Source organism: Setaria viridis, chromosome 9 (assembly GCF_005286985.2).
Source record: "Setaria viridis chromosome 9, Setaria_viridis_v4.0, whole genome shotgun sequence".
NCBI lineage: Eukaryota > Viridiplantae > Streptophyta > Magnoliopsida > Poales > Poaceae > Setaria > Setaria viridis.
Window position 1 is genome coordinate 55,625,250 of NC_048271.2, and position 25,798 is coordinate 55,651,047.

Below are 25,798 nucleotides of genomic sequence, written 5' to 3' on the forward strand. Positions count from 1 at the left end.
CTTGTGAGCCAGCAGAGCACAGAGCATATCCGGATAGTGACCTGGGAACTGGAGGACGCCATTATCCTTGGTTTATCAACAAGGAAAAGCAGGCAGGAGAGAATCCTCCCTATCATGTCGAGCATGGCATCAAGTACACCCAAACAGTAGCATACATCAGCTTCAAGGACGGGACCAAAGAGGAAAACTAGTGCTCCCATCCTCTCACTTGTGGTCTTGTGCTGCAGCAGCCAGCAGCGGCGTGTGCAGTGGATTACACACCACTTCCAACAGTGGAACTCATCTTACCGCTCGGTTAATCCCAGGATCAGCTGCAGCCACATGGCGCCTCTGGTCTGGACATGTCAATCCTCCACCTCCATTGTTCGGAGTGGAGATGGTCATGGCGGCCTGTATGGCTGGCTGCAGCACCCCGCATGGCTCATGACACCTCAAATCGTAACGAGAAACGCGCAGGGACATCCGAGCAGCATCAACGAAAGCACACGCAAGTTGAACCGGCCCATCACCTCGATCACTTCTGCTCCCCATCCATCCCCATGGCGGCACGGCATGGCCATGGCGATGGGTCCTCTCTCCTCCTGGGACGTCGCCCTCCGGCGGCCGGGACCCGCGCTCACAGTCACGGGGACGACTTCTCCGTCTACCTCGAGACAAAAACTTCCTTCAGGAATCAGCAGGAGCCAGGAGGGAGGCGAGAGATGAGATGAGATGAGAGGACGCCATCATCTCAGTTCAGTTCTGAATTCTGATGACGCAGCAGGAGTGAGAGGGTACTGTCGCAGGCAGGCGTTATCTGAAAATTACAGTTGCTGGCTTCACACTTCACCTTCACACGGGCTTGTCCCCCGCAGCCGCAGGGGTCACGGCATGGGGATCGTCACAGTCACGGCCATCGTCCCCCCATCCCCAGCACGGCCACTGGAACATCATCACCTGCTATTCTGCTGGATAAAACCAGACAGCCCTCAGGCCACCATCGAGATTGATGTCCGAGCTGGGCATGGGCATCATCACCTTGTGCTTGTGGGCAGCTCCTGTCACAGCCTGCCTCAGCCTTGCAGAAACGTTATTTTTTTGGAAATAAAACAGAAACGTTTTTGAGCACTGCACTGGGCATGCATGTCTTTCCCAACCCCACGGTCCATGACTTTGCTTTGACGACATTGCTCTCTCCTCTCTCTGTCACAGCAGAGGCATTCGGAGTTTAGGAGCCACAAGCGATAGTTGAAACAACTTTAATGTTTTCGCTCAAAATTCAACATACCCTTGCTTCTGAACTTGGGGGAAAATGGACTTCTGGGCAGGAAGCTTTACAACAAAACAGTGTGTAAAATGCTGGGCACAAGTTTGTAACTTCTTATGGCTATTTTCTTTTTTTATCGAACGCCAACTTCCTAGGCAGAGATGGCACCAAGATGCGGAGGATCTGAAAGAAAAGAGACATGACGATGCAGGAGAGTAAAAGGCCAAGATCTGGACATGGCCCCAGCTTTAAACAGCAATGGCCATGAGTCCCCATGCTCCCATACCCAGGCTGGTCCCTAGAGTTAGGAAACCCATCAGAGACCCAACTGCACCATCCCTATCCAGAAAGGCCTGCACAAAGGTCCCCCACAGCCACCTGACCGTGTCCACCACGAAGCAATGGGCAATGCCGTCTCCAGCACACAGAAATGGAAGCATCAACTATGCACAGTTCATCATAAAGGCAGGCTATGATGTGAATGGTGATGGCATGTGAACAAATGAAATGAATCCAATATGTGCACCCCCCGAACTGAATTTTCCTATCCAACAGTGAGCTCTACCTCCCCACTCGCCTTGTGGATCATCTCGGATCAGGGCAAGGGGACTTGGAATGGCCAAAAATATGTTCATCCATCCACTATATATATTTACGAAGGACCCCAAAGGGAGCCCAAGCAAAGAAAAGAAACAACATCAAGGCATTGCAATTGCTGCCCAAACCCCACTCGTTGTGCAAAGTTTGGTTCGTGAGGCGATCCATCTTCACCGGGCCTCCACAATGTGCCAACGCTGTCAAGATCTTGCAGGACCACTGGACTACATACAATTTCTGGTCCACAAGCAATTCAGCACAAGCACCCAACCATGTGACTCTTTGTACTGTAATCATAATCTGGACGAGCGTCAACTTCAGCCAACCAAGCTTCTAGAGGCATAAAAGTTTTGCAATGGACTTCTCAGCTGCCGTCCCTGGGATATCCACTGATCAAGCAATAGTGAAAAGATGCATGCCTTGTACCGTGTCACACTTGCACAGGCAAACCATAATTCTGGAATGACCTGATGTGGCCATCCCAACCTGCAGTGACTATGACCTGACCCCAAGCATGAGAGGCCGCACTCTGGCAAGAAGTCTTCAAGAACTTGTACTGAGATTTATGCAAGGTAGATGATGGTGTCACTGAATTGGATGGTAGCTGCTCTTCAGGCCATGTCGCTGTTCCCCTTGGCACCGACTCCGCAAAGAATGCGCTGCTCAGAGTGAAATTACCAGATGGCAATTGATACAAGTTATCACCTCCAAGCGAATCTTCAGCATGGCAGTGTGACGTAGAGTCTTGCAAGTTGCGAAACTCATCAGATACCTCTTGCCGTGAAGAAGGGATGTTGCAAGCCAGAGAAATGGAACTCTTTGCAGGTGAGGCGTTCCATGGTATTGCAACAGACACGTCGTTGCAGAAGAAGCGCTCATATGACCATATGGTCTTCACACGGCTTGTGATGGGGGCGATTTGGTTTGCATAATTCCACATATAGATACTGGAGTCGTCACTAGCAGAAATAATATGATCTCCATCTGGTGTGAATGATGCAGCAACTTGACTTGAACTTCGCAACCCTGGTATCGAAAAAAGAAAGGCATGTTAACTTAAGGGCAAGGGGTCAACAATGAAACACTTCCAGAAGTAATCTAACAAGAGGCGTTAGTACCTTTGTAGTTAGAAACTACATGAACCCCATCGAGAATGCGGACTTGTGAGTCACCAGATGTCACCATCAGTTTCTTTGGATCAGATGGGCAATACTGTTCATGCAAGTGATGAAAAAAGGCTATATAAGAATCGATGGCCATCCTAAAGATACTCTGAATATTCAATATAAAAAAAATAAAGTGTGCAGGGGTGCACAAGATCGGTAGCTCCATACCTGGAAACCAATTATTCTTTTAAGTGGAGATTTCTTTCTGCCATGCAGGGGGACTTGGGATTCCAGCTCTAGATGATTTTCTGAATAATACATGGACAATGAATTAGAAATTATGCTTCATGCTTTGATTAACATCATACTTCAGCACATTAAACAAATGGCAGCTAAGGAAATTATGATTCCTGTACTCAGCTCTTTGCAATGATGCCTTTCTTAAGGCTTCAAAACAAGTTTTACTATTTTGCAAATTTCCTAATCAGTAACTTACTGGTATAATAACTTACACACTAAATCTTAATGGTAACAGAAAGGAAGCCAACATAAAGTGCTCTTTGGTTATGACTGTTAAGGGAGCTAAGTGTTATAGGCTTAGCTTTTCACCTATGAGTAGCACATTCAACGTAATGCCTAAAGCGGTTATATCATGAATGTAACTGGAACATTGATGCTGCAGGACATTGGGTTTTGTACGCATAGACAGATCTGAGACAATATATGTAGCAGCCAGAGGTTAGCAATAGTCCAACCGTCACTATTCTCATATCAAGGACGAAACATGATATTACCATCATTGGCAAACTGCATATGCATCTATGATGTCCACATGAAAGAAGACGATATTGACATATTAACAAACAAATACTGTTGTTGTTTGAAGCTACTTCTCTACAGACATTAGTTTACCAATAATCAGAAAGTGCACAAACATCAAAGAGTCTCATGAACAGAATAACTAATGATTACCTGATACGTCGTAGTAACGGCAGTTCCCTGTTAATGTCCCAACCACTGCACCCTGAATGAAACCAGCACAAGTATGAACTATTAACTTTCAGGTGCATAAGACAATCACTTGGTAAAATTTGATTATTGCAATGATATTTGAACAAACCTTTCCATCAGGGCGGTAACAAACTGCAGTGACTATCTCTTTGCTGTCAGCCCAGTCCACAACTTGGCATCTTGGAACATCCCAAATACGCACCATCCCATCAATACAACCACTGATGAAATAATCGTCATTTGTAGGTTTAAACTGGATGCATGTCACTGCATAATAGAAATATCCAAAATGTCAGCATGGGGTGCTAAAGAGCCAGGCAGTGTAATCCAGCAGTTACAGGGAAGGGAAGATAGTTTACCATAGTTATTGTGGGAGAAAACCTTCAGACAACTATTGCACCCAACCTTCCACAATCGAACAGTTTTGTCCATGGACGCAGAAAGCAATTCCTGCATAAAGCAAGTAAAAGTTAGATGACCAAAACAGCCATGGGTGCATAGAAACACTGTTTAACTTCAACTCACCCTATTCTTTGACCATGAAAGATCCAAGATGACATCATCATGCCCATGGAATTCATGCACAGGATCCTCAGATAGCGCAAAGGTTCGGTGAGGAATCAGAACACAGGCTGGATCTGCAGCCCCCTTTGAACTCTTGCTATGCTTGCTCTTACCCCCTTCGCAGGAACTGATGGGAGCCAATTCTGAGTTTTCGTTGACTGTGAAGAACACACATGAAGGATCATCCTCAACAAAATCACGGTCATCAGGCCTCTCGCCTTCCACGACCCGCCACACTCGAACAACCCCGTCCTCACCTCCAGTAGCGAGATACTGGCCATCAGGGCTAAACTTCATGGTCACAATAGCACCTTCATGTGCCTTGATGACTTGGCCCTTGTACACTGCAGATAATTCCTTTGACCGCTTCTTGTATGGTCTCACCTTGACCCTATCAACCTTCCCAGAGCAGCTCCGGCAAGAACTGGAGGATGTTGAATTGATCTCATCATCTTCCTCTGCATCGACAACACAAGCACCAATGCCCAGCCTCCGCAGCCATCCAAGCCTTCTCCTCCACTTTCTCCTCATCAGAGTCTTCTCCGGGGTGGAAGGTTCATCTGAATCATCCACCCTCCGCATCAGCTCACGGATGAAAGGTGATGAGCCAAAGGTCTGCTCGAATTCTGCTGCAGTTACTGTCCGGTTGGACCGCCTCTCCCTAAGGCTCCGGAAGCTCCCATCCTTGCCCATCTCGTCGACCACAAACACTGTGCCATCGTCCAGGTTCTTGAAGACGCACTCCAACTCCTCCGTGCCAGCGCCATCGTCACCGGATGCTGTCGGCTCCCCTCCCCTACACGCAAAGGTAGGGGCGGCTGAGAACAAGTCGGCACTGGGGCTGGCCGGTAGGATCTCTTCGGTGGCCTCAGGCCTCGAGCACGGCTCCTCGTCCGCCCGGGCGCCGTGGGAGCTCGGATCCAAGAGGCCCATGGACTTGGCGAACCTCTGGCGGCGCTCCTGGACGCTGCACGGGTCCCTGACCCAGACCTCGAGCAGCGACTCGTCAAAGAGGCACCCGTCGTCGCGACGACCGGAACTCGCCGGCGACGAGACTGACGCCGGCGACAGGACCTCCCTCGAGTCAAAGAACTCCTCTTGCTCTTCCCCGGCACCCAAGAAGCGCGCCATGGACACGGACTCGCACCGGGCTGCAAGAAGAGAGCTCGACGAAATCACCACGCTGATCTCCGGGGGCCCAAGAACTCGAGGCAGCGCTCCGGCTGCATCAAGGAAGAGGAACTCGCCGGCGACGGCTGCAAGCGAAGGGTACGGGCGGATCTCGCGGTTCTTGGATCTCGGGAGAGTCGCGCGTGCTTCCCCTTATGGCGCGCGCCCACTGCGGCTGGCGTCCTGCCTGCCTCTCCGATCCTTGGCTCTTCTCTCTCTCCGCTTGGGGATGGATGATGATGTACCAGTTGGGTTTCGGGGGTTCTCGCAACTCTCAAGAAGGGAACCAACCAACAACAACCAAAAGCTAATGAGTGGAGAAGAGTAATAAAAAGCAGAGGACGACGAGGGAGACGGAGGAGAGAGAGAGCGCGATGGGCGATGGTGGGATGGATGGGGACCGTGATCTCTGGGATCGGTTGGGAACAGGTTTGGAGGGAGGCAGGAGGCTCGCCACGCCAGGGAGGGGAGGGGACGGATCGGAGTCGGAGGCGGCAAAGCCGCGACGAGGGCCAAACAATAGGACTGAAAGTGCTCGCTCGCCTTTTTATTTGTCCATTTTGACTCGCTACACGCACGGCACGGTATATCGTTCATTTACTTTCTTGGCAGAATTTTGCTCGAAAAATTGTCCAGATCGGGAGCAGCTGGTTATCATAATCGCAGCAACAATATAATGTCACGTTATTGTTCTAAATCGGATTGTAGTCTTTTTACTAAGATCATGATCACTAAAAACGCATATTCAAATCATAGAATCAGATCCCTCAATTAAGATCGTAAAAGCATGCAGTCGCAATTTCAACATTCATGTACATAACTTGGTTAATACTACATGACTCCAGTGGTGGTTTTAGCTAAAAAAAACATGGATGTTGTATACACAATAGAATCGTAATTTCCAACAACCACGTACAGAAAGGTATATTTTCTCAGTAAAACCCCAGAGAAGTCTCACGCGCGATCTCTGGTCTTTCGTGTGTCATTTTCGCTGACCACGCACCAGGTTTCAACTGGGCTTGTTGGTGGTGATTTCTAGGATGGCTGCAATTCTGCGGTTGAAACGTATTCTCCTCCACCTCTGTCTCAATTTAATGAGCTTTCTGTCATTGTTTATTTCAGAAAGCGATATAATTGGTGTGCTGTTTGAAGCATTGCATGATGCATGTGTAATCTAATATTTCAGTGGTGGAGACAAATTAGCTCGGTTGAGTGGGGATTTTCAGATGGAAAGCTTGGAATGTCCAGCATCGCAATTATTAATACCCAATTTAATTGATCTGACTAGTAGCTAGCTGCTCATGTTAGGACGGGCCCCATCAAATTATCAGTACGTCATCTTTGAGCAGAATTATTGGCACATCCTTGAACCTGAATCCTCCATTTCTGCAGCTGCATGCACACTTCATGACAATGGATTTAATTTGTTATATATCTGTATATCCATGTACGATTTAATTTATTATATATTGATCAATCCCATAATATTGAATCTGATGCCTCCCATCCAAAACAGCATATGCTGCCGCATGCTTGTTTGTTGTATCAGGACACCTCAACTTTTCTTTAGTGAAGCAAACTGTCTTTGATTTGTTTGAGCCGATAAAGTAAAATTCGAACCCCATGATCCGAAAACATAAATAAATGCAAATGTGGAACCACAACAAATTAATTTGGGGAAAAAAACACAACAGACTGAGCCGGTTCCTGTCTCTGTTGCAAATAGAAACCCACAGCAAAAATGGTGCCGGGATAGCCTTGGAGGCGTCGACACTTGTGCAGTTGAACTCGCACTCGTTTCGGGCAGGCAGGTGGCAACTGGTCCAAGTCAATGGAGGCGGTGGCATGTCCATTTTAGAATTATACTCTCCACATGCCTAACCTTTCACTGCAATGTGTGTACGTCATCTGGATCCTCTGTGGTGCAATACCTGATGCTCCACAGTGCACGTATACGACATGTACAGCCAACCATGCACGAAGCTCACACGAGTCTAGTCTATATACATTTACTTTAAATGTATTATTTAGAATTTTTAGATCATTACATCTTGATCGATTACATCTTAAATGTATTATTTAGATTTGATTCCTAATTATACACGTACGCCTCTAATAATTTTGGAGCCATTATTAGTGCTGCTACTTGCATTTGTTCATTTTTTTTTAAAGATAATGGCATTTGCTGTTGCATGCACTCCGATAAAACAAGACTTGCTGTCTGTTTCCAGGTTGACACGCAGATGAACGCAGCTGTTGTTTTAGTTTTTATAGTCTATATATCTCTCCAACGGCATCTGCGCAACCAGTGGTTGCTGATCAGATCAGTAGAGGTTGCACGCGATCTTTGTTAGCTGTTGGTAATTGAAATGAAATCTAGCCTGTGTATATGCTAATTGGTAGTACTAATCTTGAGCCTAATCTTGCTGCTGGTGTGCGTTATTGTTAGTCGGTAAGGGACACTGTCAGTTGCTCTCTTTCTTTAATTTCACAGGAGGCCGTTGAGATAGCGAGGCCTCCTGTTAGTAGTTAGGTAGAGTGTTAGGAGGGACACTGGTTTTGATGATAGAGTTGATTAGGCAGCTTAACTCTGACTGATTAATATCATAATCTACGGGTAAGCAAAGCAGGGTGATTATGGCCGTTAAGACAGCTGATCAAACAAGAAAGCTGATGAAAATTCTATTTTATTTGCTTAAGCAGTCAAGTTGGTGGTGAGCGAGACGTGCCACTACTCTTTTGGGTGCAGGTTATTTTCCATCATATCCTTCCTAGCCCTGTTAATTGGGTTGGGTTTATTGGTTTTAATAGTTTGGTTTATATAATAAGTTCATTTGAATTGGTTTATAATGAGTTGGCCTGCTAGATGGTTTGGTTTGGTTTGGGTTTTACAAATAAATAGTTTGGAAGGTGTTTGGGGTGTGTGGTATTATTTTTGGATCTAAAAGACTCTCAACCCGTGGGTTGAGACCCATTAAGAACCCAAAAGCCTGGAGCCTCATCTATCAAGAGTCGGACCCTAAAAATAAAACCTCGCGTTCACACCTTAAAATTTTGGATAAATTGATCGAAACTTGTTACAGATGAATTAGTTTAACAGTCCGCTACTGTATGCAAAGTAGTACGGCTGGACTTACATGTGGGGCCCGCGTCAAGAGTCGGACCCTAAAACTAAAACCTCGTGTTCACACCTTAAAATTTTGGATGAATTGACCGAAACTTGTTGCAGATGAATTAGCTTGACAGTCCGCTACTTTGTGCAAAGTAGTATGGCTAGACTTACATGTGGGCCCCACGTTGAGAGTCACATACAAACTCAAAAAAAAAGTTAACTAATGGGTTTTTATTGGGTACCTAATGGGTTCTTATTGGGTTGTAACCATATTTGGCAAGTAATTTGTATAACTTATGCAATGGTAAGTTTGGGGTGGTGTGGTGTGTGATAGTGGAGGTTTGGTTTAGGGTGGGTTATATTTATTTTCTTATGAGAATAGATTGGTGTGGTTACAACATGGGTTACAACCCAATTAACAGGGTACATACGACTAATCAAATACAGATAATTTAAGTCATGAAGTGGCAGTAACAATATAGGACCTGTTCGGCTGGACTATAAACCGGTTGAAAAGCTGAAACGACTGATTTGTTGTGAGAGAAAAACACGGTGGCTGATAAGCTGAAGCAAACAGACCAATAATCTAGAGCAGGAATTGAAGTACCTCCAGCCCCGCCGGAGCTCGGTGGCCCGCCACGAGCTGGTGCTCCTCGCCGGGGTCGCGCTCCTTGACCGCCCCGGTGAGAGGAAGATGGCTGCGTCGCAGTCGGGGGCGGTCTGCTCTGGCGCGTTCTACAATAGGCTGATGTGGCAGTGCGCGTCCGCGTCGGCCAGGCTCACCGCGTGGTGCCGTGCGTGCCTTTGGTGGAGGAAGGAGTCGCCGGTCAGCGGCTGGCGATCGCTCTCGCTGTGGTCTGGGCCGGGGCGGTGGTGCCTTGCAGCTGCTGCCTGCTATCTACGTGTTGGTAGGCCACCAATTATCTATCTACCTGCCTATGGTATACGGATCGGAGCTGATCCATCGATCCCAGCGCTGCTGCTGGTGGTGGTGCTGTCTCACCCATCCCAGCAGGCACAACCGAGCCAAGCATTCACCATCCATCCATCCATCTATCCATGGAAAGAAGAAGCAACCACGCGACTCAATCGCTTGTTCGATCCGCGCCCGTGCGACACGACCTTTCATGTGGTCACGTCCGCTACACATCACGCGCGCGCCATCGTTGACGCCCTAGCTAGCTATAGCTAGCCTTTACCGTACGTACGTGTTGGTCCACGAGACCACAAACTCGTTGCATCACCGTCACATTTTCTTAAGTAAGCTAGTAACCATCTGGTGCTTTGCGCTGCTTTAGACGTATCATATATGGAGGAGAGCAATGCTTGCTAGCTGGAGGAGCTGGAGATTCTTCTTCTCAATTCGTGTCTTTCCGGCCTTACCTCTTTTAGCTTTTTCCCTGATGAGGCGATCGATGAACATGCATGCTACCTGCTTGGATGAAAGACGACCACTGATTGAATGGAAAGTAGTAGAACAAGACGAGTTAGGGGTCAAATGGCACTGTTAGTCCTATACTCCCTACTCCTATACATGTAGGTTCTATTGATTCGCCTGCTGCTTTATGTGCGATCTCTCTCGGCCGGTCGCTTTTAAGCACCAACACTATACACAACAGTGCTGCCTAAGCTCTCTACCATATCTTCATCATCATCAGCTAGCTACCGTACCACATCACGCGCGTTTACATCATGCAAGATCGTCGAGCGATTGCGATATGGTCGTTGGAAAGGCGTTGTTGCAGTGTGAAACCACTGGGTAGTCAGGCTTTCAGCTTTGACAAAACAAATCAGCAATAATCAAATGTATAATGAAGACAGTCCCCAGGATTAGAGCTGAGGGATCCGACGACCAAGGATATATATAGTATCAATGGTAGCTATAGCTAGTAGCACGCAGCAGCTACGACCGGATCCATTATTGAACAGTCTCGCTCCCTGATAGACTGCGTTGACTCGATCCGCGTGGCTGATAGATGAAACATTCGTTCTAAATTTGGACAAAGATTCAGTTTGTCCAGCCTTCATCATCTACCTGCTACAATTTCGTATTCCATCTGCTTCGATGCATAGCTGATGCCCAAGAAACTTCCTGCGCCCCTACCTAGTTCGTTGGCTAGCTAGGTCTCTTTCTCTTGTGTTGTCACATTGTATTGTCACAATAGGAAGAACATGATGATCTGCTAGATGATCTTTCTTTAAGCACGACTTTCCAAATTAGACTGTTATTCCACCTCATAGGTCTCCCTTTCCTTTCCCACCGGAAGTTTCTCAGGGAATCAGTCGACCATTCTGCCAAAATTAATTAAAACAACCGATTTTCGAGCAAATATGTCTCCCTTCTTAGTTCTTTCTCCCATGCATTTTTCTAAAGTTGAATAAGTATATAGCTTTGCTACTGCGCATCCACAATATACAGAAGATACTTTTCATTACAGTTGCTACACATGCATACCTGGGCTGCAATAATGTTTATTATTACTGCAACTAACATGCATGTTGACAGCGGCTGAGATTGATCTTGATAGCAAATAATTAAATTATAAGGAGTAGTATTAAGAAAAATCAAATCAACAGCTTGAAGCATGCTCTAGCTGAAAGGAAAAAAAAGAATAGCTAAGTAGACCTTTTTGCATTAAACTTCCATGTGCCATCATGCATGCATTTTCTGATGATTAATTGTAGAACGTACACTATCAGTACTAGCCGGCTAGTATACTTGTCCTCCCCTAAACGGCAAATAGAATTCCACTTACATTCTCCACTTCTTCCCTACTACCTCCATCCCAAAAAGCAAGTCATTTCGTAATTCAAAATCTATCCCAAAATAAGTCATCATACTCAATTTGGCATATGTACATATGGACGTGGACATGCATCAGTCAATTCTTATTAATCTGTCCAAAAATTCTTAGGATGACTTTTTTTTTTGATAGAGTAAGTATGTGAAAACAGTTCCTCAATTCATTACCGCGCTGTGTAATAATCTTTTCACATCCTGATACTGGTGGAGTAAACCAGAGGACACGGACACGGTCTGTGTCGTGTACTTGTACAACTAAGGAGCGAGGGAGCTAGGGTAAAAACATGTGGTCTCGGTTATCGCCGGCAACCACGTTTCTAATGAGGTGGGTCTTGGTACTCTTTGTCTACAAAATTATCCCCTAGCTCACGGAGCAATCCAGCTATTTTTTTTTTCAAGTTAAACCACTAGTGTCCTGCGCTCTAATCAAGGTTCTGCTAGCAGTGTGCTTAACGAGAGTGAGATAATTAAACAAGCAAGAAACCAAGTGTGATGTGATGTAACATGGCACCTTCCTCGATCAATGGAACTAACAGCCTGATTAAGTTAAAGAAAAGAAAGAAATTAATTAGTAGGCGGAAACACAAGTACAGCGTTGTCGTCATTAGCTTTGGCTCCCAGTGCAGGTGCTGCTGCCTTCCTGCCTTGTTAACACCAATAACTCGAGCACCTTTCGGTTCCACCGTGCTAAAAAAAGTTGCTTAGCTAGCCAGGTTTCCCTGCTGCTAATCATGGCCACCACATGTGACCAGCGCTGCTAATCACATGCGTTAAGGTTTCCCTGCCTGCGCCCCTCCGCCTTGTTTATTAGGAGCGAGGGGAATCAACTCGCTGATGGGCTTGCGATTCTACGCGGAATTGATCGAGGAGAGCTAGCCAGCTAGCTTTCGCGGCATCTGGAATTTACAATTCATGCCGGGTTATCGCCGCGGCGGCCGGCCGCCTAGTACGGCTTCCTCCCTCCTGCATCTGCGTGCATGTGAGGTGCTGCAGGCTAATTACTGCATCTCCTGGCTGAGGCTTTGCAGGCTAGATACAGTTGCGACTGTTCACTGCTCGCATGTGCTTCTCATCAAGCTCTTGCTCTTCGGCCCACGCATGGCAGTAGAGAGCTGAGCTAGACGACGACGACGGATTAGCGCACGCGCCTCCAAATTCAGCCGCATGCCAGCAGCATCAGCTGCGTGTTTGTGAGCTCTGCTTCCGGGTTTCCATTTCCTCATCAGCTCAAGTTGCAGGGAGAGGGCAGATTCAATCTTCACCAGTATGTGTGCGTCCTTGATCTGTGGCTCCTGTACATGCATGGAGAAGTAAGCATGCACAATCTTCAGCACTGTGCCAAACCTGCCATTACAGGCTTCCTTTTGATGAGCTTCTCTACTACTGTCCATCAATTCGTATATAATGCAAAATGCGAGCTTGGCAAGGTGCCGGTGGATTATTGGTACCACCATATCAATCAAGGTACCTCATGTTACTTTCTGGCATCACACGCTCACACACGTACGGTGGATCTTTGTTGTAGGACAGGTGTTAGCACAATGCAAATGCTCTTCGCCCTTTACACTCAACCACTACTTATAGTATATAGCTGCCATGCATCCATCCACCCTTTGATTGAAAGGGATCTCGAGACCATCATCATCGTCTTGAGCAGATATATAGTAGCCAGCCAGAGGTACGTGCACAGTGAGGCTGGATCGGTGCAGCGACGTAGCCCTTTTCAGGTGTCACCAATTCTTTAGCCCGGCCGTGTGTGGCCAAAGTTTCGGCACATGTTGCCGCGGATACTGTCCACTAGATACTACACCAGATCAATCATGCAGGCCAGGAGCTGGAAGAACAAAGACGAGAGGGGGAACGTGCACGCCCAAGTTGTACGTTCCCGCTGCGTGTTTGCTTGCTCTATAAACTGATGCCGCCAACAGGGGAGAGGTGGTTGCCGCCATGCGTGCCTTATTGAGATGCGTCTCCGTGGCTTGGTTTAGTTTGGAATCTTGCTGGTGTTGGAGAAGAAGACGCGAGGAGAGAGAAGTGGTCGTCGATCACTCGAGCTAGTAGTAGCTGTAGGTAGTAGCTTGTAGGCCGGTGACTCCATCTTTCAAACTTTGGTCGCTGGGGAATCAATTACGTCTCAACAGTCAACACCTAGAGAATGTGCTGTGCCCGTACAAGAATAATCTGCATACAGATACGTCCATGTCGTGGCTCGAGAGGTGATTCTCCAGCGAATGTGCTTTGAAGGATATATCAAAGGGTTCAGAGGAGCCAGAGAGTTGTTTATCCACTGTCCGCTCTGTCCCTGTTACTCTGTTGCAACAGGAAAGGCGAACATGTTCTTCCAGAAGACTAAAATGAAGGTGTCTAGAGCCTAAAAACAATTTGGCCCAGAGCATAGCGAGCTGTAAGGCCCAGAGCTTCCGACGTTAGAATTACAGGGCCGCGGCCCACGTAGACATGGCCCTTTCCCACCTTTCCGCGCACCGCGTGGCGTCTCCCTCGCTCACGTCGCTGCCAAGTGCCAAGTTTTTTCACCGCTTTTTCCTGAGGCTTTGCGCCCTCCCCACCACCGACCGCTCGCCCCCTCGCCGCCTCCCGTTCCGGTCTAGGGTTTATACCGTTCGCCTCTCGCCCCCCACTTCCGAATCGTCGGCGTCTCCGCAGGTTGGCGCTTATCAATCTATCGAGCTCGACGCCCTTCGAATCTTCTCCCGTGGAGTTCCGTTGGTTGATTCGCTGGTAATTTTTATTTTTATTTTTGGTAAGGTTCGCCGCGCCCAAAGGGGACAACAGGGTTTTTGGGGGCGGACGGCAAGGGTGTCAAAGTGTGGTTGATAGAGAGGGAGGAGAGACGATGAGGCCGGTGTTCTGCGGCAACTTCGACTACGACACGCGCCAGTATGACCTGGAGGGCCTCTTCTCCAAGGACGGCCCCATCCGCCGCATCGACATGAAGTCAGGTATTCGATCTCTTCCCTCCCTGTCTCTCTTCCTTGCTAGTCCGGTGCTCAAATTTAATACTGGGGGAAAATGCTGCTTGTTTGGCCACCAACACAAGTGCCTAATGAATAATATTAATTATGCGCGTCCTAAATCTAATCCTATAATGCAGTATCTGGAGTCAGGAGCACTGGTTTGTATTATTGTGTTGTGACCGCACTATGAACATATGTGTCCTAGAATTCCACAACAAGTCTTGCTCTAGACCTTGTACATCATATATGTGTAGTCCAATTATCTTCTTGCTTGCTATAGCGCTATGCCTTGCCACTGGGAGTATGCATGTCTGTAAATTTGCATCTGTGCCTTATGTTTATGATATACTACTATTTCTGGTGCGGGGAAGGGAAATCCTGAAAGTCCTTGCTCAATTTCTCCATCAATGTATCTGTTGTAGGCTATGCTTTCATTTACTTTGAAGACGAGCGCGATGCAGAGGATGCTATAAGGCGTCTCGACAATGTGTCTTTTGGCCATAGCAGGCGCAGGCTCTCTGTAGAATGGTCAAGGGTAATTTCTTGTCTCTACATGGCTGGGATATTTTCGCACTTCCATTTTCTCTATGAGCAACATTAATAAATTTGCTAATCACCAACATTCATATGTTTTAATAAATTTCTTGTCTCTACCTGGCTGGGATATTTTCGCACTTCCATTTTCTCTATGAGCAACATTAATAAATTTGCTAATCACCAACATTCATATGTTTTAATTTGCTCAGCAAGTCGAGCCTGTGTCAAGGAGCCGTGATAGGCCTACTGGGGATGTAAAGCCAACTAGAACTCTCTTCGTTATCAATTTTGACCCCATACGCACTAAAATTCAAGATATTGAGAAGCATTTTGAACCATATGGCAAGATTGCCAACATTCGTGTTCGAAGGAACTTTGCATTTGTACGGTATGAGACACAAGAGGAAGCTACTGCCGCTGTCAAGAACACTGATAAGAGGTATGCTTCCTTATGTTGCCACTAGCCATTCTCCAGTCGTTAACGTGTTGTTCAATTACTTTGCTCCCAGTTCCATGCTAAATATGATTCTCCACCTCCTTCATTGTTGCCTGAATCTGCTGCTTCTACATTATTACTAGGACAATATTTTTTAGTAGACTATGTTCCTGGATATTTTACTTATTCTGATGATGGTTTCTTATGAAAAAATGTCACGTTATTATGTTGATTTATCTTATTGGCTTCCTAGTTCCTACTGTAGTTGTTTGAGGACCTGGTTCCTTTAATAAATTAGATTGCTGTCAACATGGAAATGATTAATACATAGCATCTGTTTATACCCCAGAATGCTCTCCATTCTCAAGCATCTCCTGAACATGCCTTAGAACTTTTTTTGACAAATGGATATGAACATTCTTTCCTTGAAGTGATACTTACTCTTCTTTTGCATCGTTTCAATTCTAATCTGATAGCCATTTGTTGGATTTTGGATATGCTTTGTTTCCTTCAAATTACTCAGTTTTCAGGGTCATAAGTTTCTAGAAGTTTGCCCTTGCTGTTGTTTCTTTTTGTTGCATGCCAGCAATACTAGGCATATTGTTTTTCTCTTATGAAATAGTTTTGCTTTTGGTCCTTGACTCCTTGTAATTGTGATTACTTCCTGAGCTTGATGTAGTTGTTGCGTGGCAGCAATAAGATAGATTTTACTGCTATTTTTAGCGGTGCCAAGTCATGATTTCCTTAACCACAGCAGAGCTTAGCCTCAGTGAATAGTCCCTTTCTTTTTACATCAAATTTGTCTTGCAGCACAATATTGGACAGGGTGATCACAGTTGAATATGCCTTCCGGGATGATGACAATGAGAGGGATGACAGATACGGCAGCCCCAAGCAAGGTGCTCATGACAGGCGTCGCGGTAACCCCTACATGCGCTCACCTAGCCCAAGGTACCGAAGGGACTACAGTCCAGATTACGATCGGCGTGGACGTTATCCTGGGTATGATCGCCGTGATGGAGCAATGTATGATAGGAGAAGCCCTGCATATGATCGTTACAGCAGGGGCAGAAGCCCTGTTTATGATCGCTATGATAGGAGGAGAAGCCCCGTTTATGATCAGTACTAGGTAAGAAGAATTCTATGAAGTTCTATATGTTAGTTGTACAGTTAACATGCAGAAATGCTGAACTTTTTTTTTTACCCCCACTGATATAAGTTCAAAAGTGCTTCAGTTCTTTCATCTTGCTATGTCTGATTCTTATGTTATCTATGGATTTTGCTTTTAACCCATGTTCAACATCTTTTGTAGATGGTTGATTCTGAAGGATCTAGCAAGGAAGTGGTTTCATGGAAGAAGTGGCAGGCAACGTGATTTTCCTGTGCTAAGTATATTTGGAGCTGTCTTGGTGTCTCAAAATAGCGCAACAGTGTAACGTGATGCTGCTGTTGCCGTTGTTGACAGCAACAAATATCTTACCTGATTTGTGGTGCTGAGCTGATATTAGAAATGTAATGCCTCCTGACCAGCTTCTACACTGAATGTGTGCATTCCCATTACCCACTTCTTATGAAGCCGTGAGGCGGCAGAACTGCGGAAGTGTATTTGCTGATATTGAGATTGTCTGTTAGCCATGTCTGTTTTCCTTTGCTTGGTCGTGAAAGGTGCACACGTGCTCTTGTGCTTCAAGCGCAGCTACCAGCTTTGCAGATTGGTTTGCTATTGTTCTCGATCTAACGGTACTGGCGGGGCTGTCCAACGAATCGACGGTTTCTACGGAATTTGTCACGTCGCTTCTCTTCCCGGCTGCAGCTCGGGAGGACCTTATCGCCGTATCGCCCTCCTTCGCCGCCCCCTAGCGCCATGCACTCGCCGGCGCCTCTCCCGCCCACCAACTCGCCGTCCCCGGCTCCCCGCCCCAGCCGTGCGCCTGTCGTCCCGGCTGCCCAACGCGGCACTGGCCGCCACCGCCAGCGCCGGAAGCCGTCTTCCTCCCCGTCCACCCCCGAGGTCGAGCAGCCGGACGCACTCGCCCACATCCTCCGGACTGAGGCCGCCGTCTCGGGCATTTCCCGCAAGGCCGCGGCCGTGCGGCAGCAGTCCACCCGCCTCTTGCCCCGCGCCGTCCTCGAGGCCCTCGACTCCGCCGTCGCCGCCTCCCGCTGGGAGTCCGCCCTCGAGGTTCCCTCCCATTACCTTTGCTCCCTTCTCCCCGAGGAGGACTTTATCTTCTCTCCCCCAACGAGGCAACGATGCTTATTTCTCTCTCGCTTGCCTAGATCTTCGAGCTGCTGCGGAAGCAGCACTGGTACGAGCCGAGGTCGCAGACCTACGCGCGGCTGCTAATGATGCTCGGCAGGTGCCGGCAGCCAGGCCCGGCCACCGTCCTCTTCAAGGCGATGCTCTCGGAGAAGCTCCGGCCGACGGTGGACGTGTACACCGCGCTCGTCGGCGCGTACGGCTACAGCGGCTTGCTGGAGGAGGCGCTGGCCACCATCGACCAGATGAAAGGCGCCGCCGATTGCAGGCCGGATGGGTACACCTTCTCCGTCCTCATCGATTGCTGCGCTAAGTCGCGCCGCTTCGATCTGATTCCTGCTGTTCTTGATGAGATGTCATACCTGGGGCTCGAATGCAATTCTGTTATTCACAATGCGATAATTAATGGGTACGGTAAAGCTGGCATGCTTGAGGAGATGGAGAGTGCACTTTCCAAGATGCTTGAGTGCGGGAACAATGTGCCAGACATTTACACGATGAACTCTATCATCTGGGCATACGGGAACTATGGAAGGACAGATGAAATGGAGAAGTGGTACAATGAGTTTGAGCTGATGGGTGTTGAGCCAGATACCAAGACGTTTAACATCATGATCAAGTCTTATGGCAAGGCCGGCATGTATGACAAGATGATGTCGATATTCAAATATATGAAGAAAAGGTTCTTCCCACTGACGGCGGTTACCTTCAACATAGTAATAGAATGTTTTGGACGAGCTGGCAACATTGAAAAGATGGAGTACTATTTCCGGCTTATGAAAATTCAGGGTGTGAAACCTAGCCCCATCACTTACTGCTCGCTAGTTAATGGGTACAGCAAAGGTGGGCTTCTTGATAAGATTCCAGGAATTATTCGCCAGACTGAAAACACTGATGTTGTCTTAGATACTCCGTTCTTCAACTGTGTGATAAGCGCATATGCAAAATCTGGAGATATCAAAATTATGGAAGAAATGCTACAACTTATGAAGGACAAGAAATGCAAGCCTGACAAGGTAACTTATGCCACCATGATTCAGGCATACACCGCACAAGGGATGGATGAAGCTGCTATGTTGTTAGAGATGGAGGCTGAAGGATTCGATAAGAAGTTGCTGGTAAGTATCTTTCACTGTTGTAACGAGCTCATATTGATTATCCCATGTTATTTCACTGATATTAGTGGTTACTTGTTCTTGGATCAGGGACCAGTTTCTGATATTCATGGCAAATAATAACCTACAATTGTTCCTTTGTGGGTTAGTCCTAATCCAAGATTGGATAAAGATGATGTGAAGCAAGAGGTGCTTTTGGGAATATAGCTTGAAATCGATAACAAGGTCTGACCAAAAGGGGTGCTGCCAATTGGATGCAGACGTCAAGGAAACCTGAAGGTCCAGAACTCTTTCTACATCCTGGTCAGACAACTAGTTCTTCATGCGGATAATCCATCTATTTGGGGCTCATTCTCGGAATTTGATGTGCACACAATCAGACTGCAGATATGCCACCATGCTGATAGCCCGATCCTTCTCAACATATTGCTGTCTTGTAAGTTGTAACAGCTTCCAAGTGGGACTGAGGGTAGCTGGGGATCCTGAGAATGGGAAACAGCATGAATGACACTGTCAGCTCATGAATAAATCGTGGGGATGACCGTGCACAGGTCACAGGAGTTGTATTGCCGACTTCGTCGAAGTGTAAGCAATTAGCTAGCCTTCGCGTGCGGGGTTAACCATCATCAGTACGTCAAGGATCTCAGTTTGGAGAGCAACCGTGGCTGTCCATTGTCACTGAACATCTTAGTGCTCATTAGCCGGTAAAACCCTGTAAAATGTAATAATATTCATGCAATGTTGCCTGCTTTCAGGCTATAAATCGATGCATTTCTTGATCAGTAATGTATTCAGATTTGGTTTTGCCCCTCCTTTGCAATGTAAATAAGCAAAGATAAAGGCCCAAGCTATCTGATCAATGCACATCACTGAACGGACCAGTGGGCAGTGGCATTAACATGATCAGAGCCAGAGAAATCGATGAAGTGAACCCGGTCATCGAGTAATCCACAGAGCCAACCAGGAACTGTCATCCGTTGGCAGCGTGCCATCCAGACAGATTTGCAGGATCAGACTGTACTCAGCAGCGTCAACGGGCAACGACAATCTGGGATTCTGGGGGCCAAACAGTCACATCTCAGCGGAGTGGACTAACCAACTCCCCTTTCCGATCCGAGGGGCGACGCGGCGGGAGGCCATGGACTCGTCGTCGGGCCAGCAGCGCCGGCGCCGGCGGAGGGCGCACACGGCGGAGGAGGCGGCGGCGACTCTGCGGAAGGCGTGGTGCCGGCTGCGCCTCTCGGCGCGGGACCCGGCGCGCGTGCCGCCCTGGGACGCCGTCGTGCTCACGGCCGCCAGCCCCGAGCAGGCCGCGCTCTACAACCGCCAGCTCGAGCGCGCCCGCAGCCTCGGCCGCTTCCCCGCCTCCACCACGGCCATCGCCGTCCCGGACCCAGAAGGCGCCCGGATCGGCTCCGGCGCGGCCACGCTCCACGCCGTCGCCTCCCTCGTCCGCCACCTCGCCGCACAGGTCCTACTACCTCCGGCCTAGCGCTAACTTGATTGTGCAGCTGCAGCCACTAGCCTCCTGCTACTTGTTTGGTCAATCAGGATATCTGAATTTTCGCAGGCTTCCAAGGAAGATACTGCTGAATTCCTTCCCGAATCAAATGGTTGTTCTGGGGATGGGAGCGCGCTTGCCGCGGCAGCGAGCTTCATGGCGAAGAAGCACGTGCTCTTACTTCACGCCGGGGGTGACAGCAAGAGGGTTCCATGGGCGAACCCCATGGGGAAGGCTTTCCTGCCTCTGCCTTACTTGGCTGGAGACAATCCTGATGGACCTGTTCCACTTCTCTTCGATCACATCCTCGCGATTTCATCGAGCGCAAGGCAAGCTTTCAACAACCAAGGTTGTACCTTAGAGACAAATGACTAGCACTTACGTCCATGAAAAGTGACTGCCACTTTTGTGCCCATTTCTAATTGCCCATAGATGACCAGGTGGGATCTTCATAATGACCGGGGATGTTCTCCCGTGCTTTGATGCCTCGAACCTAGTTCTTCCTGACGATGCTGCTTGCATTGTGACTGTGCCCACCACTTTGGATGTTGCTGCTAATCATGGAGTGGTTGTAGCGTCAAAGGATGGTGGGATTGATCAAGAGAGCTATTCTCTATATCTGGTTGACAATCTCCTGCAGAAGCCGACAGTGAGCGAGCTTGTAGAGGGTCATGCCATCCTAGATGATGGGAGAGCATTACTTGACACGGGAATAATAGCAGCAAGGGGTAAAGCATGGCAGGACCTTGTCATGCTTGCACATTCATCTAGCCAGACCATGATCAAGGAGCTCATGACTAGTAACAAAGAGGCAGGCTACCATTTCTAGCATTGTGAACTATAACATTTATCAAGCATGACTTTCCTTTCTTATGTTTTCCTAAGACACTTTTGGATGTTGCATAACTCATTCATTTCTATTGAAATTATGCTCGTTGAATTAAAAAAATGCGATTATTCTGTAAAAATATTTTCTGTATGTTTAGCAGTTAGAAATGCTGGTTCTGTGATCTTCAACATCTTTTGAAAGTCATAGTTACTGTGAATACTGAATACTCAAATGCAGTGCAGGTTGTTCCTTATTGTACATTCTGAATAGCCTTCTAGCCCTTAAGATATTTAAGGCAACGGCAATCTGTTTCCTTCATTTTGTACTTTGATATGCTAGCACCAACATGTACTGTGGTAGAAACTGAATATGTATTCTTGGCCAGAAGCAATGGCTTTTCTCTCCTTAAGAACACTAATATACTTACATGTTAGTTCACTCTTTGTTCCATGCAGAAAGTGGATTTTCAGAACTCAGTTAATCTTATCTTCTAGTAGTATATTTATTTAACTTAGAGCTGAAATATCAAAAGTATGTTCTAAATTCTACTACTGACGCTTTGTTACTTCTTATTAGGCACATTTCTCTAATTGCATATGAACCTTGAGCTTTTGATTTGTGTGATCATGCTTGCCAATTTCTGCAGTTGAGCTTATATGAAGATCTTGTGGCGGCATGGGTACCAGCCAAGCATGAATGGTTGAGAAACCGTCCGTTGGGCAAGGAACTGATTGATGCTTTAGGAAAACAAAGGATTTTCAGCTTTTGTTCATGTATGTTGCTACTAATGATGCAAATGTCGTTGCATTGAACTAGTGCCTTATCATGGTTTTCCATCTAGAGGTTATGCCTTTTATGTTTTCATGAACTCCCTCCATTTTTAAATATATGACGTGATAAGCTGATTAGTTCATTCAATTAGCTCGTCCTAAACGCCACATTTTAAAAAGTGGAGGGAACAATTATTAAAATTTCATCTAGTGTAAAATATTTTATTCCTATCATCATTTTTTTTCAGTTGTGCAATTGAAATGCTTAGCTGTGATTGTTTTCCTTTTCAGATGACTTCTCATTTTTACATTTTGGTACATCTGCGGAGGTTCTTGATCACTTGGCGGGTTCCTATTCAGGACTTGTAGGTCGAAGGCATATGTGCTCACTACCAGAGACCACTGCTTGTGATATTGCAGCGACAGCTATTATTTTGTCTACCAAGATTTCTTCTGGGGTCTCAATAGGAGAGGATTCGTTGGTTTATGATTCAGTACTTTGTGGTAGAATACGGATTGGTTCGCAATCCATTGTTGTTGGGGTGAATATAAGTGAGTTTCATGGGTGCAGTCCTCAGATAATCAATGGTAGCACTTGTTTCACATTACCTGATCGCCATTGCCTCTGGGAAGTGCCTTTGGTAAACTCCGCGGGAAGAGTTTTGGTTTACTGTGGTCTTCATGATAATCCAAAAGTTTCTATTAAGAGGGATGGTACATTCTGTGGCAAGCCATGGATAAATGTTTTGGAAGACCTTAGAATCCAGGATACGGATCTGTGGAACTCAACCAGCCAGGACCAATGCTTATGGACTGCAAGACTTTTTCCTGTCATGTCTCTCCCTGAAATGCTGAATGTGGGCATGTGGCTTATGGGGTCAGCATGCGACCCAGATGGAAAAATAGCTTCCTTGTGGAGAAAATCACAGAGGGTCAGCTTGGAAGAGCTGCATCGTGCTATCGACTACAGTCAGCTTTGCATGGATGCAAGGAAGCATCAGTCAGATCTTGCAGCTGACATAGCCAAGGCTTGCATGAACTATGGCTTACTTGGACGTAACCTGTTTCAACTTTGCGAGGAAGTGTTACAAAAAGATTCATGTTTAACACTGTGTGAAGAATTGCTTTCATTTTTTCCAAGTCATGGGGATCAGTATTCTGGGGTTCTTCCCCAGAGTAGAGAATATCAGGTCAAGATGGATCTGCTTAGAGCCTCTGGAGATCTTTCCACTGCATGTATCGTTGAAGAGAAAGTATGGGCTTCCATATCGAGTGAAACTGCATCAGCGATAAAATATGGATCAAAAGGTGCTTACTAATTACTACAAAACATTTACGATAACTAAAAGACCTTGTATTTCCAAAGCCAACTGTTGTGCTTATATTAGCTTTTCTCAAAAATCCATGATATCTTGATGTGCAATGAGCTAATTGTGGCTGTTGTTACCATTTGCACTATTGATATTGCTGTTATATTGTTAACACATTTCATTCTTTCATAGAGCCATCAAGCGGTTCCATGTCTTCGACCCATGGTAACTTGCATCCTAGGAAGGCCTTTGTAGAATTACCAGTCCGTGTGGACTTTGTTGGGGGTTGGAGTGATACACCTCCATGGAGCTTGGAGCGTCCAGGTTGTGTTTTGAATATGGCAATTAGCTTGGAAGGAAGCCTTCCGGTTGGTGCTATGATAGAGACAACAGAAGACCACCTTGGAGTTTCAATCGAAGATGATGCTGGCAGGAACCTGTATATTGATGATCTGGCATCTATTTCATCTCCATTCAAAGAAAGTGACCCGTTCCGTTTAGTCAAGTCTGCTCTTATTGTTACTGGTATCCTTGGCCACAAAATATTGTCAAAATCAGGCCTGAACATTTGGACATGGGCAAATGTTCCTCGCGGAAGTGGTCTGGGAACTTCTAGCATATTAGCAGCTGCTGTAGTTAAGGGTCTATTTCAAGTTATGGAAGATGATGGAAGTGATGATAATGTTGCTAGAGCTGTGTTAGTGGTAGAGCAAATAATGGGCACCGGTGGTGGATGGCAAGACCAAATCGGTGGCCTATATCCTGGAATCAAATGCACCCAGAGTTTTCCAGGACAACCATTACGGTTGCAAGTTGTCCCGCTGTTGGCCTCTCCTGAGTTGATTCAGGAATTAGAGCAACGTCTCCTGGTTGTGTTCACCGGCCAAGTAAGTGACCTTTCTGCTTGGAGCATAAAATTCTTGAGTCTTTCTTGTGACCATGCACCCGCTATAACTAGAAGCCAAGAACCACATACAATCTGTCTTTCTGAAATTTGTATTCAACCATAATAAGGTCAAATTATCAACAATTACCAAGGAACAAAATCATGTGAGGTTGAAGGCCGAATTGTTGAAAGCGCAAACAACATTTTGGTCCAATTATACCAGATTGTAGTACAGAGAACGATTTCATATTTGTGGTTGTGGCCATGCTATCCATGTGCCATGATGTTGGTTGTTAAATATTCTCCACATTGCTATTTTTCTCCCTAAATGAATCTAACTATCTGTGCAGGTAAGGCTCGCCCACCAAGTCCTGCAGAAAGTTGTAACCCGATACCTCCGCCGCGATAACATCCTAATATCCAGCATCAAGAGGCTTGCTGAGTTGGCCAAAATTGGGAGGGAAGCCCTAATGAACGGTGATATAGATGAGCTGGGCAGCATAATGCTGGAGGCCTGGAGGCTGCATCAAGAGCTAGACCCTTTCTGCAGCAACAAGTTTGTGGATGAGCTATTTGCTTTCGCGGACCCTTACTGCTGCGGCTACAAGCTGGTCGGAGCCGGTGGTGGTGGCTTCGCGCTGCTGCTTGCCAAGAACCCGAGCTGCGCCAAAGAACTTAGGCAAGCTCTTGACGAGTCCACCTTTGATGTGAAGGCGTACGATTGGAACATCGTTATGCCACGATGATGAGGTGGTGCACTGGTGCCTGACATGTGGAGTACACATCTTTCTATCCATCCTGGTTGATAGAGGTTGTCTGCGGTCTGCGGAGTAGCTGGTTCATATGTATAGTACAATTTTTTTTCGAGAATATTTTTGTTATGGCTGTTTTCTTCGTATGTTATTGAGCATCAATAGAGTTTTAATGATCTGTTGTATTCCTCTTGCAAGTCTTCTCTAACGTAATGGGAATCTTGATAATTTAATCGTTGAGCATTGTGGTTTTGGCGTGCCGGCACGTTTCTCCAACCCTGTTCAGGTTTCTTTTCTTTAGTTGGTGGTAACCGAGAATCTCTGTCCTCGGTATGCAATTTTCAAAGTGGATTTTGAATCCGACAATTGTAATTGGCTGAAATTGCAACAAAATTCTAGGCCGAACCTAAACTTGCCCGTATTTTTTGCGGCACTAAATTTGTTCGTACAGGGAATCATTGTATCTGTTCTGGGTTCCGTCCGTGCTTGTCCTCACCTGTTCCCAGCATCGTCAATTCGTCATGCTTTGATTGGTTGGTAGCCGAATGCCCCCGAAAGTCACTGATCCAGTGTCTCCTGGAACAGTCCCCATTTCGCCCAGGCAAAGGCAACCGCGGACAACCGGGTACTGCTGGAGATCGCGATATCAATTCCAGGGCCGCCATGGAATTTGTCCCCTGTGACTGCGAGGGAGGGAGTACACCGACACGATCGAGCAGCACCTGTTCATCACTACTACTAGTCTACCACCAGCACACCCACATGTGTGTTGATCTGTCGCACCAGCTTACAGCCTAGCTCTTGATCTGCAAGAACTG

At 46.8% G+C, this 25,798-nt stretch overlaps 4 protein-coding genes across 4 annotated transcripts; 3 read left to right on the forward strand and 1 right to left on the reverse strand.

Moving 5' to 3' along the window:
• Window positions 1–1,679: 1,679 nt before the first annotated feature.
• LOC117837053 (uncharacterized) lies at window positions 1,680–6,193 on the reverse strand. The gene is made up of 7 exons (XM_034716614.2): window positions 4,486–6,193; window positions 4,320–4,410; window positions 4,070–4,227; window positions 3,922–3,973; window positions 3,178–3,257; window positions 2,962–3,055; window positions 1,680–2,869 (listed from the first exon to the last, which is right to left on the reverse strand). The coding sequence occupies exons 1-7, from the start codon at window positions 5,653–5,655 to the stop codon at window positions 2,274–2,276; spliced, it is 2,241 nt and encodes a 746-aa protein (XP_034572505.1). The 5' UTR covers window positions 5,656–6,193; the 3' UTR covers window positions 1,680–2,273.
• A 7,922-nt stretch (window positions 6,194–14,115) lies between these two features.
• Window positions 14,116–17,192, forward strand: LOC117840569 (serine/arginine-rich splicing factor RS31). The gene is made up of 6 exons (XM_034721087.2): window positions 14,116–14,273; window positions 14,376–14,569; window positions 15,007–15,119; window positions 15,331–15,560; window positions 16,368–16,686; window positions 16,870–17,192. The coding sequence occupies exons 2-5, from the start codon at window positions 14,464–14,466 to the stop codon at window positions 16,684–16,686; spliced, it is 768 nt and encodes a 255-aa protein (XP_034576978.1). The 5' UTR covers window positions 14,116–14,273; window positions 14,376–14,463; the 3' UTR covers window positions 16,870–17,192.
• A 98-nt stretch (window positions 17,193–17,290) lies between these two features.
• Window positions 17,291–19,714, forward strand: LOC117840568 (pentatricopeptide repeat-containing protein At3g06430, chloroplastic). The gene is made up of 3 exons (XM_034721086.2): window positions 17,291–17,739; window positions 17,838–18,935; window positions 19,023–19,714. The coding sequence occupies exons 1-3, from the start codon at window positions 17,422–17,424 to the stop codon at window positions 19,050–19,052; spliced, it is 1,446 nt and encodes a 481-aa protein (XP_034576977.1). The 5' UTR covers window positions 17,291–17,421; the 3' UTR covers window positions 19,053–19,714.
• Window positions 19,715–19,868: 154 nt separating this feature from the next.
• On the forward strand, window positions 19,869–25,213 carry LOC117840567 (bifunctional fucokinase/GDP-fucose pyrophosphorylase). The gene is made up of 7 exons (XM_034721083.2): window positions 19,869–20,403; window positions 20,503–20,782; window positions 20,874–21,244; window positions 21,909–22,035; window positions 22,324–23,340; window positions 23,535–24,229; window positions 24,579–25,213. The coding sequence occupies exons 1-7, from the start codon at window positions 20,071–20,073 to the stop codon at window positions 24,972–24,974; spliced, it is 3,219 nt and encodes a 1,072-aa protein (XP_034576974.1). The 5' UTR covers window positions 19,869–20,070; the 3' UTR covers window positions 24,975–25,213.
• The last annotated feature ends 585 nt before the right edge of the window (window positions 25,214–25,798 follow it).

What these genes read in the sequence shown, in the direction of transcription:
- LOC117837053 (XM_034716614.2), bottom strand. Translation starts at nt 5,655, where the DNA reads ATGGCGCGCTTCTTGGGTGCCGGGGAAGAGCAAGAGGAGTTCTTTGAC. An exon ending in TTTCATGGTCAAAGAATAGG is followed by an intron (nt 4,411 to 4,485) that starts GTGAGTTGAAGT and finishes TGCTTTATGCAG; the next exon opens with GAATTGCTTTCTGCGTCCAT. An exon ending in CCGTTACTACGACGTATCAG is followed by an intron (nt 3,258 to 3,921) that starts GTAATCATTAGT and finishes TGTATTATTCAG; the next exon opens with AAAATCATCTAGAGCTGGAA.
- LOC117840569 (XM_034721087.2), top strand. Translation starts at nt 14,464, where the DNA reads ATGAGGCCGGTGTTCTGCGGCAACTTCGACTACGACACGCGCCAGTAT. An exon ending in CCGCATCGACATGAAGTCAG is followed by an intron (nt 14,570 to 15,006) that starts GTATTCGATCTC and finishes TATCTGTTGTAG; the next exon opens with GCTATGCTTTCATTTACTTT. An exon ending in GTCAAGAACACTGATAAGAG is followed by an intron (nt 15,561 to 16,367) that starts GTATGCTTCCTT and finishes TTTGTCTTGCAG; the next exon opens with CACAATATTGGACAGGGTGA.
- LOC117840568 (XM_034721086.2), top strand. Translation starts at nt 17,422, where the DNA reads ATGCACTCGCCGGCGCCTCTCCCGCCCACCAACTCGCCGTCCCCGGCT. An exon ending in GCTGGGAGTCCGCCCTCGAG is followed by an intron (nt 17,740 to 17,837) that starts GTTCCCTCCCAT and finishes TCGCTTGCCTAG; the next exon opens with ATCTTCGAGCTGCTGCGGAA. An exon ending in GATTCGATAAGAAGTTGCTG is followed by an intron (nt 18,936 to 19,022) that starts GTAAGTATCTTT and finishes TTCTTGGATCAG; the next exon opens with GGACCAGTTTCTGATATTCA.
- LOC117840567 (XM_034721083.2), top strand. Translation starts at nt 20,071, where the DNA reads ATGGACTCGTCGTCGGGCCAGCAGCGCCGGCGCCGGCGGAGGGCGCAC. An exon ending in GCAAGCTTTCAACAACCAAG is followed by an intron (nt 20,783 to 20,873) that starts GTTGTACCTTAG and finishes ATAGATGACCAG; the next exon opens with GTGGGATCTTCATAATGACC. An exon ending in GATTTTCAGCTTTTGTTCAT is followed by an intron (nt 22,036 to 22,323) that starts GTATGTTGCTAC and finishes TTTCCTTTTCAG; the next exon opens with ATGACTTCTCATTTTTACAT.